Source organism: Dendrobium catenatum, unplaced genomic scaffold (genome assembly GCF_001605985.2).
Source record: "Dendrobium catenatum unplaced genomic scaffold, ASM160598v2 fragScaff_scaffold_1067, whole genome shotgun sequence".
NCBI lineage: Eukaryota > Viridiplantae > Streptophyta > Magnoliopsida > Asparagales > Orchidaceae > Dendrobium > Dendrobium catenatum.
In genome coordinates, this window is record NW_021319529.1 from 1173567 (window position 1) to 1192888 (window position 19322).

The 19322-nt window shown below is 31.9% G+C and overlaps 1 protein-coding gene across 1 annotated transcript; it reads left to right on the plus strand.

The window, feature by feature from the left end:
• The first annotated feature begins 1864 nt into the window (after positions 1 to 1864).
• On the plus strand, positions 1865 to 11272 carry LOC114580519. The gene is made up of 3 exons (XM_028698348.1): positions 1865 to 2071; positions 10626 to 11080; positions 11164 to 11272. The coding sequence occupies exons 1-2, from the start codon at positions 1865 to 1867 to the stop codon at positions 11076 to 11078; spliced, it is 660 nt and encodes a 219-aa protein (XP_028554181.1). The 3' UTR covers positions 11079 to 11080; positions 11164 to 11272.
• The last annotated feature ends 8050 nt before the right edge of the window (positions 11273 to 19322 follow it).

Genomic DNA, 19322 nt, shown 5'->3' on the forward strand with positions numbered 1-19322 from the left:
TTGTCTAGGATGATTGGTTAATAATGATCATACCTGCTAGTTAGGTTCTTCCACATGCAAACTGACAACTGAATCGTACAGACAAACAAGTGTTCATACATACGATCTTTAAAAAAATAACTGTCCTTATAATTCTCGCCCTTTCCGTACAAATAAATAAATGAAGGATTCATATAGATGATGATGTTTTCATACAATATGATCACCATAAAAATTAAATTTTATGTATATTATAAGTCAAGTAAGAAATTATGTAAAATATGGGCAAATTGTGCAGTATGATTGCGGTTCATACAGTACAAACTAAAAAGAAAATTTTGAATTTTCACATGATGACCAAGATAATTGCCAAGATCTACACCACACAAAAACAAAAATAATAAAAAGATAAATAAAAAATAATAGATAGAGAAATGTCAACCAAAAATAAATCACAACAAAGAACAAAACACAATCATATACACAAAGGAAAAACACCACAAACATGATTTATAAAATTACAATTGTCATGCATGAATATAAATAACACCCAATCTGGTTCTTAAGGTCTTGAAAGTTTCAAATACCTGTGATTTTATGAAAATATCTGCAAGTTAATTTTCAGTTGCTATATGATGTAGCTCAATTTCCCATTTTGTGACATGATCCCCAAATGAAGTGATGCATAATGTCTATATGATTAGTCTTAGAATATTGAATTGGATTCTTTGAAATGCAAATGGCACTTGTATTATCACAAAATTTTGAATTATATCAATTGAAAAGCCTAAATCCATGAGTTACTTTTTTAACTATAGAACATGTGCCACACAACTTCTTATGGCTATATATTCTGTTTCAGGTGTAGAAAGGGATACTGAATTCTATTTTTTGTTGGACCAAGAAACTAAAGAGTTTCCTATGAATTGATAAGTTTGAGAAGTAATTTTTGATCAACCTTGTATTCATCAAAATCTGAATCTGAATATTCAATATTTTCAAAAGAAGTGTTGTTCCTAGGATACCAAATCTCTAAGTTTTAAGTTCTCAAAAGATATCTCAGAATTTTTTTAACAGTAGAAGATAAATGGGATTCTTTTGGATCAGCTTAAAATCTATAACAAAGATAAAAACAATAAACATATTTTCAGGTCTACTATCAATCAAATAAAGTAATTACCCAATTATACCTCTAAATTTCTTTTGATCAACATGTTTGCCTTTAGAATCCTTATCTAATTAAACAAAGGAACTCATTGGAGTATTGATTGGTTTAGCGTTATCCATTTCATATTTATTACGGATGTCCTTAATGTATTTTGATTGACTAAGAAATGTGTTATCCTTTTTCTATTTTATGCTAAAACCAATAAAGTAGCTCAAATATCTCATCAAACTCATTTTAAATTCTTTACTCATTATTTTTGAAAAAAATATCACAAAGATTTTTATTAGTGGATCCAACCAATATATTATCAATATATATTTGAACAATGAGTATGTCATCTCTTACGCTTTTAAATAAAAGAGTGATATCCACACTCCCTTTAACAAAGGATATTTTAACATCACCAAGTACAATTGACATTCTACTCCCTCTTTTAACATCACCAAAAAGGAGGGAAAACCAACTAAAAATAGAAAATAAAATAAGAAATACACAAACTAAAATAATAAAAGAAAATGACAGTATAACACACTACACTGAAATAGGATGGTCCCTGATCAAGTGTTGGTGGCTAGAAGTACTGGTGAAGAGCAAAAAATTTGTCGCTGAACCAGGCTTGATCTATCTCGTGTTACTGCTTAAGCTGGTCATGTTATTGCTGGAGTTGGTCGTGGTGCTACTAGAGACATTCCCTTTATTGAGTAAACTCTTGTTACTATGTATTCCATATACATCCAAGTAGTCAAGGCTCTCTACTATCGCATCATAGGCTTGGGCTGGTATTCAAGAGTTGGCGCTAGAGCTGGCACTGGAAGGTCTTCCTCTTTTACATTGAACTCGTGCTCCTCCTCCTTTGCATCCTCTTACTCTCATTATTATAAAAAGGATGTGGAAGGAATTGTCAGTATAGAAGGTGGAAAAGATGTCTGCTAGGTCAAGATGCATGAGCTGGTATTTGATAGTTAGGATAAAGGCAATTAGGTTTCCTAAAGCTAAATTCTACCGATGATTGATTCCTTGTTGTCTAATAGGGGTGAGATTTTAAAAACATCCAATAATTATATGAGTAGAATCAAAAGGTTTGTCAAACATAATAAGGTAGGTGGCTACTAACAGGAGTTGGGTAATATTTACTCTATCTCTAGCCTTAAGTAGTATGGAGATATGAAGGACATGTTGGATGATAACAACATTTTCATTAAATGAATGGGCAAGTGGCTGGTGTTGATTTAATGGGAAATTTTTAAGAGTAAGATTGATAGTGGTCTAGTTATAATCTCCCCTAGTGAATAGGTTAGGTGGCTTGACTCCTTCATTAGATAGGTCTAGAATATCAACAATATCTTTGGAAGTGATTTCTACTAGATCCCTACATATGTCGGATTCCATAATGACTCTTAAACTTTCTAAGAGCTCATACAAAATTTCTGAGTTGGAAAGAAAACTCAGTCAAAAGGAATTGAAGAGTGGTGTTTGCAAAAGTTCAATAACCTGATAATTTAGAAGGTGTTGGTCTAGAATGCATGAGGGTGTGATGCATGCTATCTTAAATCTGTGATAGGCTACCTCATCCTTGATTGTGGAGAACCTATCATCTGCTGGTCTTCAAGAAGAACTTCCCACTAACACTCAAGCTCACTTACCATCGGTCATGCAAGAATGCTATGGATAAGAATAAAAGGTTAAGAGAGGAATAAATTCATTTAATATGGTCCAAAAGCCTTAGCCCTTCCCTTCTTTATAAATCCTCAATTGATCATACTGTACGATGTAGATTGTACTAGATTATCATAAAAATTCAAGTTATCCTGGATGATTCATCAAAAAAAGTGGTCAAATCATATAATATGATCAGAATTGTACTAGACGATCTTCATAAAAGCATTCATCCGAAGGAGTCATATGGTACAACCTTTGACTAAAAGGTTCATACAATATGAACAAGTGTTTGTATACTACGGATATATATTTAATTTTTTATCAGCCTATTTAATTCATCCAATATCTTATAACACGTGTATCATACAGTACGAATACGTGATCGCACGATACAATCATTAATAATTGATCTAATCTAGGACATAAAATTCATGGATGATGGGGGATTACAAGTGTGTTGTTGATTGTACAATACGAAGTGGTTCATATAATATGATTATGACTTTTTTAAATTTAAATTTTTTTTTTGTGTGTGATGATCAGGGAAATCTTCTACTAATAAGCTATTAAAAAAAAAAGTAAATAGATAAACATAAGCACAACCAAATAAGATAAAAATATAGTAAACAAACAACTACACATGCTTCTAATCTCTCTTCTACTCCAAATTATCTAAACATGAATGTGAATGATACCTAGTCTAATCTTCAGTGTGCTTAAGATGCCATTTATTAGGAATATTGTGAAATTGACTACCAATTGATTTTTAGTAGTTACATGATGCAATTCTATGTCTCCCTTAGTACTACAACATCTCTAATAAAATGATGTATCTATGCTTTATGCGGGAATGTTGAATTGGATTCATTAAAAGGAGTTATCACACATAATTGATAGTATACATACAGAAAGTCCAAGGTTAAGGATTTGTTGGTTCAGTCATAAGATTTGGGCAACCCAACTCCCTACTATTCTGTACTCTACTTTAACTATGGATAGAGCTACAGAGTTTTTCTTTCTGCTAGACCAAGAAATTGAAGATTGACCAATGAACTAATAGGTTTTAGAAGTGCTTTTCGTATGTACTCTACACTCTACAAAATCTGAGTCTGAGTATCCTACAATGTCAAAGATGGTTCTATGTCTAGGATATCATATGCTTAAGTTTTGGGTGTCTATGAGAGACCTAAGAATTTTCTTCACTGCTATCATCTGGGATTCTTTTTGGGTTAGCTTAGAATCTATCACATAAACATACACTAAATATGATATCAAGTTTTCTACCAATCAAATAAAGAAGTGATCCTATTATTCTCTTATATTTCTTATGATCCATTTTCCATTTATATCCTTATCAAGCTGGATGGTTTAGCTTATGGGTATATTTATACTTTTTGAACATTCCATGTTAAAATTTTTCAATATCTCTTTAATATACTTAGTTTGGCTCAAGAATGCACCATCCTCTTTTTTCTTTATACTACATCCAAATAAGTAGCTCAACTCTCCCATTATGCTCATCTCAAACTCCTTGCTCATAGTCTCTAAAAATTCTTTACATAGGTTTTCATTTGTAGATCCAAATAGGATGTCATCAACATAAACTTGCATTGTGAGCAATCATATATTATTTTCTTAAGGAATAAGGTAGGGTCCATGCTATCCTTAACAAAAGATCTATCTAGGAGAAATATACTAAGCCTCTCATAACATTTCCCAGGTGATTGTTTCAAACCATATAAAATTTTCTTTAATTTATAGATATTGTTGGAAAATGATGAATTTTTAAAGACTGGGTTTATTTTTTACATAAGCATCTTCTTTAATCATCCCATTAAGAAAGGTACTCTTCACATCCATCTTATACAACTTAAATCTTCTAATATATGCAAATGTTAGTAGGGCTCTAATATCTTTCAATCTAACTATAGGGCTCTAATATAATATAATATATATATATACCTTCTATTTGATTATACCTCTTAGCAACTAATCTAGCTTTTTTGTAATTATTGCTTTAGTTTCATTTATCTTATTCTTGAATTCCAATTTGGTACCTACTACACTTTGGTCCTTAGGTTTACTAACTAACTCTTAAACATGACTCATAAGAAATTGGTTTAACTCTTCTAGCATAATTAGGATCCAAAACTTATCAATCAATGCTTCTATATTTGTTGGTTCTACCATTAAAATAAAGGTAATATTACTAACTTCTTTCATAAGGCCTTGCCTAGTTATAACCCCTACTGATGGATCTACTAAGATAATCTCCTTATGGTAAGTTGATGAGTATCCCCATTCTCTAGGAAACTTTATTTGAGCTTCTTCTCTATCACCTAGGTCAATAGACTCTACTCCTTAGGTAGCTTCTACCTCTTCATCTTTTTTCCAACCTAGGCTCAGTTTTATCTAATTCATCAAAAATAATATGGGAAGACTCCTATACAACTAAGGTCCTCTTATTAAAGATCCTACAGGCTTTACCTATAGAGGAATAGTCTAAGAAGAAGCCTTCATCGGACATAGAATCAAACATTCCTAGAGGAGATTTATCATCGATAAGAATAAAGAACTTAAAGAACTTACACCCAAAGACATGCAAATATGAAACGTTAGATGTCCTACCCTTAAGCAATTCATAAGATGTTTTATTCAATTTTAATATAATATTTACCCTATTTAAAATATAATAAGCAATATTCACTACTTCTACCCAAAAGTATCTAAGGAGGGAATATTCAGCTAATATAGCCCTTGTAGCTTCCACTAAAGTTCTATTCTTCCTTTGGCTATTATGTTCTACTGAGGGGTCTTAGGGGCATAAAAGTTATGTTTAATCCCAAATTTCTTACAAGAAGATTCAAACTTCTCATTTCAAACTCTCCACCATAATCATTATGGATAATAGAAATCTCACAGCCTAATTTTATTTGAATCCAAGTGGAGAACATTCTAAATTCATCAAATGACTCATTTTTGTGAGCTAAGAATCTAACACATATAAATCTTGAATAATCATCCACAATCACATGTCCAAATCTTTTTCCACCTAAGCTGGATGTATTAGAAGGACCAAACAAATTCATAGGCAGAATTTCTTAGAGTTTTGTAGTGGTGATATCCTTAATGGTGTGGAAAAATGACCTAGTTTTCTTTCCTAGCTAGCTGGCATCACACAGATGGTTCTAGCTTGAGGATATCTCTAACCAAATCCTGATGGTTTTTTCTAAGAGTTTTCATACTGGCATGACATGGTCTCATATGTCATAATGACGATTCATCCAACACAATTTTCAAGCACATATTATCATAATTATCAATACAAGATAAATTAAGCATATAAATATTATTTATTCTTTTTTCTTTTGAAATGATTTTTTTTTATTTAAGGTGATCATGCATTTGTTAGAAGGGAATTTAATATAAAAACTTATATCACAAAGTTGGCTTATACTAAGCAAATTGTGTTTTAAGCTATCTACCAAAAGAACATTTTCAATAATAAAATTACTTGATTTTCCCATTGTACTTGAGTCCACAACTTTCTTAGTGGTATTATCACCCAAAGTTACCTTGCCTCCGCTCTTGGCCTCACGCATGATGAACTGCTTCAGATCTCCAATCATATGTCTTGAACACCCGTTGTCTAGGTACCACATGCTCTCACTAGGCCTTTTGTGAGATACTCCTTATAAAGTTAATTAATGGTTAGATTTGGGAACTCAAGTGAGTTTGGGTTCCAATTTATGCTTTAACGAATAGATGGAATGCATGTTATGCTGTGATGCAAATGATTTGGGTCTCCACATAAGATGTATTCTATGTTTTATTGTGCAAGTGTGGGCTATTTATCCCGCCGTGCCATTAGAATAACACCTAACATATGAGAATAGGTTTACTAACCTATGTGAGTGATAATGCCTCTTACTAGGCATATTAGATACATGGTGTGTTTTAGGTAATGACCTTTGTGCTAGTGTAGATTGAAGCTTTTGTGTTAGTACATGCGATGGTGTATTATTTAAAAGTGCAAATACTTTCCTTTTTAAAAAATTATTTTCATTTTCATAAATTTAATTTAAATTTTAATACATGCTCATTATATTATAGTTCCATTGTAACTCTCTAGTTCCATTGATACTTCCTCTAACTCAATATGTTCATTTTTTAAGGAATTATTTGACTTGATTAGTTCAATATGATTCTTATTTAAACCATCAAATTCATTTAGTAATGATGCATGTTCTTTATCCAATAAAATTTGCTCGAATTTTAGATCTGCATGCTCTTTAATTAGTATGTTATGTTTATCTTTCAGATCAAAAAAAATTTTATTTCAAATTAGCATGCAGTTTCTTAAGCTTCCTATATAAGTCATGAATTTTTTTAGAAATAATGAATAGCTCATCATAGGATAATTGACATACCTCTTCTTAATTAGAATTATCAAGCTTATCATTTTCCATAAGGCATATGTTCATTACCTCCTTCTCTAGTTCTTTTTTGCTGAAGAATCCGAGGCGGACTATGCCCAGAAGGCTTTCTGCATTTGATGTTTACCCTTTTTAGTATATTTTCTTTCATCAACCTTTCCAGTACTTGATTTTTCTTCACTTTTCTCCTTATTAGGATGACTTCTTAAGTTGGGGAATTTGGACCTCAGATTTCCATACTTCCTGCATTCAAAATAGATAGTGTCAGATGAAATTTTACTGGTTCTACCTGATTTTCTTTTTTTTTCCAATATTGATGATGTCTTTACTTTCTCTTCAATAAGTTTTTGAATTATTGGGTCATTAATACTATATCATCATCTCCATCAACTACAACTGCAGAGTTATTGCTATATGAGTCATTAGTCTTTAGTGCCACTGTTTTCTCCTTCATCCTGTCATTGCATCAAGCAATCTTTGACTCATGTTTTGCTAGTAAGAAATGAGTGAGTCAAGTAGATTATCAATAAAATAAGTGTTCGTGTCTTTTGATTCAAAAATGACAGTAAGTTTAGCATCATAACTATCAGACGAGTAATGTAAAATCTTATTGACTTTTTTAGAATTAGACAATTCTCTACCAAGTGCATGTAACGAGGTTACTATCTTAGTAAATGTAGTCCACATGTTAGTTATTATCTCAATAGATTGAATAAATGTTAACATGCAAACTTTCCAAAAATTATACAGTATTTTACCAAAAATTTGTGGACGAGTTAATTAATATCTTTCATTAGTATTATGATTACCAATGAAATTAGTCATTATATATACTCAAGATTTTTAAACCAGCAATTCTATAGAACCTCTTTGATTTCAATTGAAAGTTTAAGAATGGTTTGTGAAACCACTTGAACTGCCCAAGGCTAGTGAGATGAATTGGTATTTTTTATCTCAAGGATATTCTTCTGAAAACTTAAAACCAATTACACAAACTTAAGTGGAAGAAAATAATGAAATAAATATTTTCTCTATTTTTAATTTTTTAAAAATAAAATAAGGAGATATATTTTCTTTTATTTAATTTGTTTATCATATTTTAAATTTTTTTTTTCGAGTAAAATTTAAATAAAAAAATTTCAATAATCTCAAAATAGATTTGCAAGAAAAGTAAAATGTGAAGAAATTAATATGTGGAAAGAAAAGTAAAGAATAAGCACACCATAATTATAGTGGTTCGGTCAAAATATAAACTACGTCGGAGAGTCCTCCTCTATGGATATTGCACTAAATATTTAGCGACTCTCCTTTTTCCCCCTTAGTAAGGCGAAGAGGCCCTTACAAAATCTATTCTACCAACCTGGTGCAGTAGGGCACTGAAATCTTTTTCATCCTCCTTGTGAGGTAGAGAACCTGGAATCCCCTTTACCCTCCTGGTGAGGCAAATTGTCGATGATCATTGGCCCTGAAAAATTTCTCCTCAAATTTTCCTGAGATCAATGAAGACACATGGAGTAAGTTAAGTAGAAGCTTGCATGGAGCAATCGCATGAAATCTCCTATCACACTACTTTTGCCTCACATACATGTTCTTCCATTTCTTCTCCAATCTCCAAGACCACTCAAGAATACAAAACTTCTCAAAGCACTCTTATAAAAAATTCCCAATAGCCAAAAACTTGTTCAAAGTCTAATCGAAGAGCTTAAATACAAGGCTTCTAAAAATTATAAATTTTCAAGTTTGTCGTCTTTGTTTATACAGTACGGTCAGTGAATCATATAGTATGATTTGTACAAAATTCCCTGTTCGTTCAATACGATAAAGAAGTCTCAATACGATTAGTTCAAGTACCTTAAAATGATCGTACATTACGAATCATGGATCGTACCATATGATTAGTACATTTACATTAAGTTCATCCAGGTCGACCTTCGAGATGGTAAAAAATCATCCATATCGATCGTCTAGTACAATTCATATCGTACTATACGAATAGTCAATATATCAAGATTCTTCCAGGATGATCCTTGGGACGATCAAAATTCATCTATGCAAATCATCCAGCATGATCATGATCGTACCATACGATCAAACTCATTAATTAAATGTTGAATTGAGATTGACTAATCACATGAAATAAGTTAGGCATGATTTCAAATATCGTATTGTACGATCAGTTCAAAATAAAAAAGAATTCAAATTACTTATCTAAATCTGATTAGCGGATTAGGCCAAGATTTAAATTGATTGTCATGTAAGATCAAGTTCGTACAGTACGATTAATTCAAAAAGATTAATAACTAAATTAGCCATTTTATTTGATTTTTTTATCAACAAATAGTACAGTGCGATGTGGATCATATAATATCATTTTTCATAGAATCTAAACTTTATATTTTTCACTCCCTTTATGTATGTGCATGATTGCTAAGCAAGCATACACATTTTGCAAGACTTTTGACTTTAAAAATATTAAAATAAATAAATAAAAATATAGACTTTAGAAAACATCAAACATATTCTATATCCAGTCTTGAGTCTTAATCTTTTGTTGTAAGGTGTATAATGTACTTGAAATCTTAATGTGCATAAGACAAATATGCAATAATGGTAGTAAGAGAAATAAAGCAAAATTCTTATCATCAAAATCATAAGCTCAATATCCTGAATTTCAATAGAATTGCCTCCATTAGACTTCATCACTCAAGCATCTCTATCGGACCATCATTTCCCAACCATTGCTATTACTAGATCGCCATTAGACCACCACTGCGCAATCACTTTTAATGATTTGCCACCACCTTCTAACCAACACTATCAAACTATTATAACTTAATCACAATCACCTAAACTCTTCTCACCTCATGTTAACTTCACAATATTTTCTACTAGCTACTCTTCCTCTTGTAACCTTGTCGTTTTCAAATAAAGTGAATTATGTCATCTAGGTTACGCTCTATAATTTTTTTCCTTCTAAATTTTTTAAGTAGAAACCCTAATATTATTCATGTTTTTTATTTATCTATTTGTGTGATGTATCTTCATGTAAATTTAGGATCCAAAACTCTCTTCTTCTATTGTTGCAAATTTCTTACCTGCAACAAATATCTAATTAGTTTTTTTCCATCAGAATAAGGTTTAAAGTTATTGAATTTATTGTATAGAGAGTCCAATGTATATTCTATATGTATTGCTCTTATGTCAAAATTGAACTTAAAATCACTCAATTAAAATTTTAGCCAAGATATTCTAAGGCAATTTTTATATATTCTTATTGATTATTATATTTCAAAAATTGAATTGTGCAATAATTTATTTTGATTCCTTATAAAAAAATTTCTCTCTTTCTCCTTTGCTGCAATACTTATGAAAGTAATTAATAGGACGGAGGAGCAGAAGCCTCAACCTCTTTAGATGAATTTTTAACTGGAGCCCTTCCTCAAGTAGCCTGGCCACCTGATACTAGTGATAAAGCTGCAACTTTTGGAACACAACCGGCCGCTAAAGTCGCCGGAACCACCGGGAAATTGCCAGCCCTGCAATCGGAGCCTGGCGCAGAAGCCGGAACTTCAACCTCCTTTTCTAAATTTTTAGTTGGAAACATCCTGGCTCAAGTAGCCTTGCCAGAGTTCTGTTATGAGGCTATACCATTGAGAACTAGACCGGCGGATAAGGAAGTCGAGAACTCCGCGACTATATCAGCCTTGCAATCTGGTGCGGAAGTCGGAACCTCTGATATTTTCTCAATGCTGGTGGCGTCGCAATCGGAGTCCGGGAAAACCCCTGAAAGCCCACCGGGTTCGCCATCGCTGCCTCCTCTGGAAGGACTAGAGTAGAGGTAATAGTAAAAAAGAGAACCTGTGTTTTCTATATCTATTTTGCATGCTGGGTCATTTGTTTTCTCTCGTTTGTTTTGTGCAGCCATGAGCAAAATTGTAAACAGAGGATCGGAAAGTAGAGCAGAAGGATTTCTATGCAACTTTTTAATTTGTTTGGGATTGTCTACGGTCACGAGAAAATCAACTAGCCGGCTGCTTGGCCTTATAAATTGGTGTAAAGTATTTTTTATTAATATTTGATTTTAAATAAAATAAATAGTGTAAAATATTGAAATATTTCAATTTTAATTTTTATTTTAGTTTTTATGTATTGGATATTTTCATATTTGAATGATTTCCAGATACAGCATAAATTCATCGCTCTTGTTGTTGCTCACAACAAGCCCTAACACTGCAAGCCACTCCGGTCGCAACAATCCCCATTGCCAATTGCCATCAACCTCTATAGACCCCCACCATCCACCTCCGATGGACACACGCCGCTGCCAACTATCCACCGTTGTTGGCCTCCACCAACCGGATCGGTGGCAGCAACAACCACCTCTTACCACCATAATAGCATCCCTTGTGCCGCCACCAATGACCACCAAAACCTCATTGCCGGGAACCAGTTTCGCTTGCGACTCACCTCCGATTGTCATCGCTATCATCGGTCATCAACCACCAACCCCTTTAGATTTTACACTATATATATATAATGCATTCTTTTTTACACTTATACAAATAACTCTGCAGTATTTCTTTTACAAAACTTTCTTTTTACATTGTATTCATTTTTGAGAGAGCCAAATGCATTCTTTTTAACACTTATTCAAATAACTCCGAAGTATTTCTTTTACACAACTTTCTTTTTACATTGTATTCATTTTTGAGAGAGCCAAACAACCCCTTAATTAGTTACGATCTCGAGCCTGGGAGAGCTTTTTTTCTCTTCGCGAGAACTTCAGGATCGGAGAAGCATTCGGAACGGGCGACGCCTTCAGCAGAAGCAGAAACGATCCAATCAACAAAAAAATGAACTATTTTGCTAGAATTAAAATTTGCATTATTCAATTTTTTATTTGAACAAATTTATAATAAAAACATTCACATCATAAAACGAATATATTGCCCTAAGCCTTGTTCAAGCACTTAGAGTATAATTGGAAACTTCAAGGCAATAGCTGGAGACCAAATATCTCAAAATCTCACGAATTGAGCACCTCTTGAGATAAATCCAATTATCTCATGATTTCTTAATTCCAATGCCATTTAGGTACTAAAATAACAAAAGAATGTTCAATGACCAATGTGATTAATGTGGCTTATCTAATTGAGTGTTTAGAGATTTTGAATATATTTACCAAAGTATATCTCTAAAATCTATAAATAGGCCTACATCCTTCAAATGAGAGGGATAGGTTGTGCTTATGTTACGATCTGAACTTGAAAAATTACATAGAGCTCTTTCATTGGACCAATTTTATCCAAACCCCATTATGAGAGTGTCATCCTTTGACCACCCTAGACCAACCACCTCCATAAAAAAACTATCGATCAACCACCTCCATTATGACTATTGCCTTTTGAATACCAATGTTGGGACATTGCTATTTAACCACCATTGTCCAACCATAGTCCTTCGATAACTATCATTCGACTATGATTATCTAACCATCGTTGCTTGACTATGGTCCTTTCGCCACCATCACTTAACAATTATTTAACAAACATCGTTATATAACTATAGTCATTTGACCATTGTCACTTCATTATGATTCTCTAATCACCACCAATTAACTACGGTCTCCTTAACATCTTCCCTCGACTATGTTATCTCGAATACCGTCACCCAACTATGATCCCCTAATCATCGTCGCCAGATAATAATTCTTCGAACATTATTTTCTGACTATAGTCATTCGTTTACCTTTGCTTAAATATGACCTTCTAACCATTGTCACCTAACTACGATCTCTTAACTACCATCACCAACTATAGTCTTTCGACTATCAATCCAGAACTCAGGCCCTTCCACTATCATTGCCCAACTATATTTCCTTAAATATCATCATCTGACTGCAATGTATCGACTAGCACTTTCTGACAGTTATCTTCTGAGCATCCTCACTAACTATGGTTCTTCAACTAATGACAGTTGATTATGGTCCTTCAATAATTAATTCTCAACGACAATCTTCCAACCTTTGTTTGATGATTATGATCTTTCAACCACCATCACTTGCTTATAATTACTTAACCACTAACACCTAAGTATGGCCATCTGACCACCATCGTATGACTATGAAAATTTTACCACCTCTTACTATAATTGACCAACTTCAACTAACCAACTATGGTATTTTTACCATCATCTCTCAACTATGATCCTTGAACCACCATAGTCTGACTATAGTCCTTTGATTATGATCTCCAAATTATGGTCCATTAACTTTCATGGCTTGAATACAGTTCTTCAAACACCATAACTTGGCTATATTCCTCCAACTACTATCATTGAATTGCAGTGCACTGATTACCCTCACTTGATTATGACCTACTTACAGCCGTCAACCAACTATGGTGTGAAAACCATCATCACCTAACTACTGTCCTCTGACCATTACCACCCAACTATAGTCCTTTGACAACTATCATCAAAGGTCTTAAACTGAGATATCCTAATTATGGTTCTTCAATGAACATCATCTGACCACGATCCTTTAACTAACATCACCTAATTACAGTTCTTTAAAAACTATTGTTTGACCATGGTTCCCGAATTTAACCAATGTTTATTGACTATGATCCTACAATATTTTTTACCAAACTATAGACTATTAATCATCATTTCCCCTCTACTATTGCCTTTAGCCTTTCAACCACTATTTCCTGACTATCTTCGAGCACCATTAATCAATTATGGTTCTGTAACCACCATTACTTGATTATGACTCTTGGACCACTATCACCAAGAGTCCTCCTACCATCATTGAGAGACTAGATCCTCTAACTATTATTGCCAAGCTATGATCCTTCAACCACCATAACCTAGCTAAAATAAACTAAGCATCATTTCTCTATTATGGTTCTCCAACCACCATAGTTTAGCCACATTCATTCATCCACAATTGCATAATTACAATAATCTGATCATTCTCTTAACTACAATTCTCCTAAGTATGATCTTGTGATCACCATTAGTCAACTTCTTTTGAACTCCATCGCACCACAATGACCTCACTAATATCATTGCCCAACAATGTTATTTCGACCACTAACTCTTGATAAAGATATCTCATTTGCTAACTTCATTGCCCTTTATTGTCCTCTAAATCGACCCTGGCCATCTCCTATTAGGTTGATGGGTATCATCGACATCAACTCTAACTCCATATATTAGCATAATTATTATACACGTCTTATTTATTTTTTTATTTCCTTTTCTAAGTGGATAATGACCAAATAAATAACAAATTATATTATGTCGATAGCTTCGGTGTATTGAGATGCTTGCAACTCCCATTTTGGAATCAATCCTCTATAATTAAAGCCTACAATATTGCATTAATACTTTCCTTAATTATAAAAAAAGGCCATCATTTTTAACCAATAATATATATCAGTGGGAACATTTTAATTGGGCCAAGCTCCATGATTTTCCCCTTCAAGGTTTTCGTCATAAAATTTTGCTATCTCTTACAAATTCTCAATAACTTGTGTGTGGGGAATCTTTATATAAATCTAAAATATTAAACAAATTTTATCTATCACAACATATAGTTACATATAACTGATTAAGATGATTAATGTACCTCTAAAAGTTTATGTAAAGATTCAAGCAATAAAGATGTAAAAGGAGTAGTAATAAAAATGTTCTCAATTATCATGCATGTTACTTATTATCGTTATTAACAATACTTTTTATAAAAATATAGGAGAATTAGTAGAAAGACAAAAATTAGAAAAATAATATAGAATTTGATTGATGTGCTTATAGAAATTTCTATAGTTAAGTACATAAAAGCTAGTTATTATAAAACAATTAAACAACCAAATACTACAATAAGTGCTAATATTGTTGATGTTCAATAACACCATCATGATTATGATGAAAGAAAAGGCAAGCAAGCCAACACTACATATAGCTAGGGCAACAAGGAAGGGAATGACCTCCCTAATTAACAACCAAATTCCATAGTTGTTGTGTCAAAGATATAAGCCATTAAATTGAGAAATGTTAAAGCATCTATTGCAATGAAGGTTGAAAAAAACATTAAAACCAAATAAAGCCATCCACCACCACTAAGGAGGAAATATAATAATAATCCATAATATCCATATTCTAGTTATAAGATACATGATTCTTACAAAGAACTAACCAAAGTATGACACAAGAAAAAAAAAAAGGAAATAAGGAAACCTTCCATTAGCATTCCCACTATACTTAAGATATTCTAAGAAACCAATAATATGGAATAGGTACTGACTTAGATCAACATGATAATTCAATAAAGGCTCCAACCATTAGTCCACAAAAATAACTTAAGCATCCAATTCAACACAATAATATTATGAAATCTACTAACATGATGGTAAGAGTAACACCCCTAGAGACATATAATGACCGGCATAATTCAAAGAGTAGTAACATTAACTAACAACAAGTGGCTGAGAAATAATGGGAATGTTAAATAATCTTAACTACTCGAGGTTAATCGGCCTTAATAAAGTGCTTTTTAAGAGATATAATATAATTAAATTTTTAGATAGTACAAATTAGTTGTTTAATCCAAAAGCTATCAAAACATCCATAATATAACATATATAGAAGATCAACAAACACACCTTCTAAAACTAGGAGCTTATTTATCAAGAGTTAGATTATTTTTTATTTAACTAAATTTCCTTTAATATTTATATTAAGGTTTATTTAAATATGAAGTTTAAATTTTCTATAAGAGCAAGCCCTCATAGTTAGTTATCCCTTCTGCTTAGGAGAGAACAATTGATTCAATATGATTTTTAATGCTTAATTTTATATTTTTAATCTTGATATTTACATTTTAATTGAATTAATTGGAGAATTTTTAGAGATTGAGAAAAACACTTTCAAAATCTCATGGTTTCATCTTCTCAAGAATACCATTAGTTTTAGTCTACTAATGCTAGAGGACAATAGATTGCAATGTTCAATGAATCTAATTATTAGTTTTGGTTGTCTTCTCTCAGGGATCTCAAATAGACCAACGTGAATGCATGTGAACCTTGGCTTATTCTATTTCTAGGATTGTATACATTATTTGGCTTACTAACATAGGAGATGACCAAGAATTAATTTGAGTTGGTACATACATCTATTAAAAGGTTTGAATTTAATTTGGTTGGTGTTCACATCAATTGGAAGTCTAAAATATAAATCGGGATGAGGCTTACATCCATTCAAAAGTTCTAACATAATATAGTTTGGGGTTACTCCTTTATTTAGGAGTTCCTAGAGAGATCAATCATACAACTTTTCCATATAGATAAGGCTCAAATTTAATTTGAGTATGATGGGTTTGGTGGCATTTGCATCAACCAAATATATTGGAATGCCATTTTTGAATTTCCTTGCACATTTTTTTTTTAAATTAGATCTTTAAAGTTGATAGTTTTTTATTGTGGAAAAATATCAAAAATGTTGGAATTCACCATCTTGAATTTTTAGAACAATCATGCACATGTGATATCTTGAATTTGTCATCATACATTGTTAGGATGAGGCTTACGACCTTGCCAAAACTATTTACATTTCTTTTCGTGGTTGTGATTATAGCATACTTGCTTTAAACTGACAAATACAAATCATGAATGAAATGCTTTTTGGTAGCTTTACATTCCTCTTACGTGTTAGGATTAATTCTTAAGTTTTATGCACTTTCCTATTATTATTATAAACATAGGACTAATTTTATGTTTAGTTTAATTTTCTAGCATGTTTGAAGTTTGATACGTCTACAAGAAATTTACTAGATCGTCAGGACTCTTGAATTATTTTTTAAATAAAAACTTTTAAATTTAAATTTAGGATAATTCAAACTCCAATTTCAAAAATCTTATAATCCTATTAAACATCTTGATGAGATGAACTCATCTTTTGATCTATCCAAATTAAAAATCAAACACTTGACGCATATTTCAAAGTTTGATTTCTTTCATTAAAGGAATAATTATCTCCAAATCTTTCATGCTTATAATTATATTGATTGTGTCGATAAAATAAATCCAACAAACCATGATTATTTGATTTTCATATCATTAAAGTAGTCAAATATGTAATAAATATTTTTTTTAATCAATGGGGTCAATATGGATCATTTAAATGAGTGCATTGTATACTTTCTAAAATTATCAAAGTACCCTTTTGAAAACACTATGAATAATTCTCCACTTTATACATGAAGGATGTTTGGTAGCTAAGAGAGCTAAATAACTCTATGGAATTTAGTATCATAATAATGGTAAGCAATAAGAATATGATAATAGAAGATATCCTCATCATCATACTAAAGTCATCCTCCACTACATCCTAACTCAAAACTAAGTAACAATATTAGTTCAATTTATCCTTCTTGTGCTGCTCAACCAATACATAACCTTCAATAACCTTAGTGGACTTTACCTTATCTCTACTAATGGATACTCCTCATACCCCATAATGTGAGATTAATTATGACAAATATTCAAGGACCTTTTTTTTATGAAAGATGGGAATCAATCTCCATCTCAATGTTATTTTTAGGAGTTCTGAGCTTTAATAATTGAAGTTCTCTAAGATTTTATTTTAGTGGGGTTTAAGCAACCAACCATTTTATCCATATGATGGATCATATAATCCTTATAAGCATTCTGTTCTTTACAGGATCAACATACATATCTAGTATGTTACTGATGCATTTTTTTTATCAAGTCTTTCCTATAAATTTAAATAAGCAAGCTTGTAATTGGTTACACTCACCCTTCGTTAATAGCATCCTCAATTTCACACACTTTTCTTAGCATTATATTAAAGTCTTCACCAATCAAAGAGTTATCAAGGATTCCTCTAATCTTTTTGGGATTCAACAAAATGAAAGATAATTCTTAAGAGATTACTTTAAAATCATTTCCACTAAAGCTCATCAAATTTTAAGAGTGGATCATCGGTTATTGCGGGACGTCTTTCTGGGAGGTCATCTCACTGTACCTCTCTATAGCTCATTGATGCAAGAGACTATCTACTCTCATGCTAAACTTTTTTAAAGAGATGAATTACTGCAAATGATTCTATTAAAACACATTAAATATAGTTTTAAAAATTAGTTAGCAAATGAAAGATTGCTTAATAGAGTATTTCAAAAAATTCTCAAAAGAGGAAGCAAAAGCAATCAGGAAGTCAAGCCTTGACTTGTGGTCCAGCTGAACAAAGATAAAGAGAGTACAAACTACCTCAACAATAGTGAGAATATAAGCTATTGAGTGAATATAACCCAATAAATATATATTGAGTCAATATTTTAATAGCTATCCAAGATGAGAATGTTAAGAGATGTCATTCAAAATTTTGGAGCAATATTATCATTTTTATCATATTCGGTAGCACACTACTAAGCATGCCAATAGTTGACAAAGAAAATTGAGAGGTTAATCTAACATGTTTGTCTTCATTAATTTATTAAAAATTGCTCTACTCATACATGAAATAACCCCTGGGGAAATTAACAAAGGTAACATCAGGCAAACAGATATATGATTGCAAAAAATCAACAATATAACTGGAGGACCTTTAGTCCCTCCTTAAGTTCTTCTTTCCATCTTGAAGCCAATAAAAAAAAAATTTTACATTAACTTCCATCACATATGATGATTCAAATTTAGAAAAGATCCAAATTTAACATCAAGATTCATTTAACTTTGATATCGGGATTGGAGATTTTTACTATAAGATTAAGAGAATTTTAATTGGTTATGAAAGCTCTGATGGTGTATAATTTTACTCCACATTTCTTTGGCCTAAAAATAGAGAAGCCATAGACAACTATTGGGCTATTATATAGAATTGATAATTTATTAGTATGATTACATAGTTCATTATTCTTGAGAAAATTTCTTGGCAAAAACTCATTTAAAGTTAGAGTCAGCTTATACTCCTACTAGGGCTAGCAAATTACATGATAGTCAATAAGTAACACAAAAATGTTATAAATGGAAAGCTCAACCAATATCATTAATAACCTCGAG

What these genes read in the sequence shown, in the direction of transcription:
- LOC114580519 (XM_028698348.1), top strand. Translation starts at nt 1,865, where the DNA reads ATGTATTCCATATACATCCAAGTAGTCAAGGCTCTCTACTATCGCATC. An exon ending in GTATAGAAGGTGGAAAAGAT is followed by an intron (nt 2,072 to 10,625) that starts GTCTGCTAGGTC and finishes AGTAATTAATAG; the next exon opens with GACGGAGGAGCAGAAGCCTC.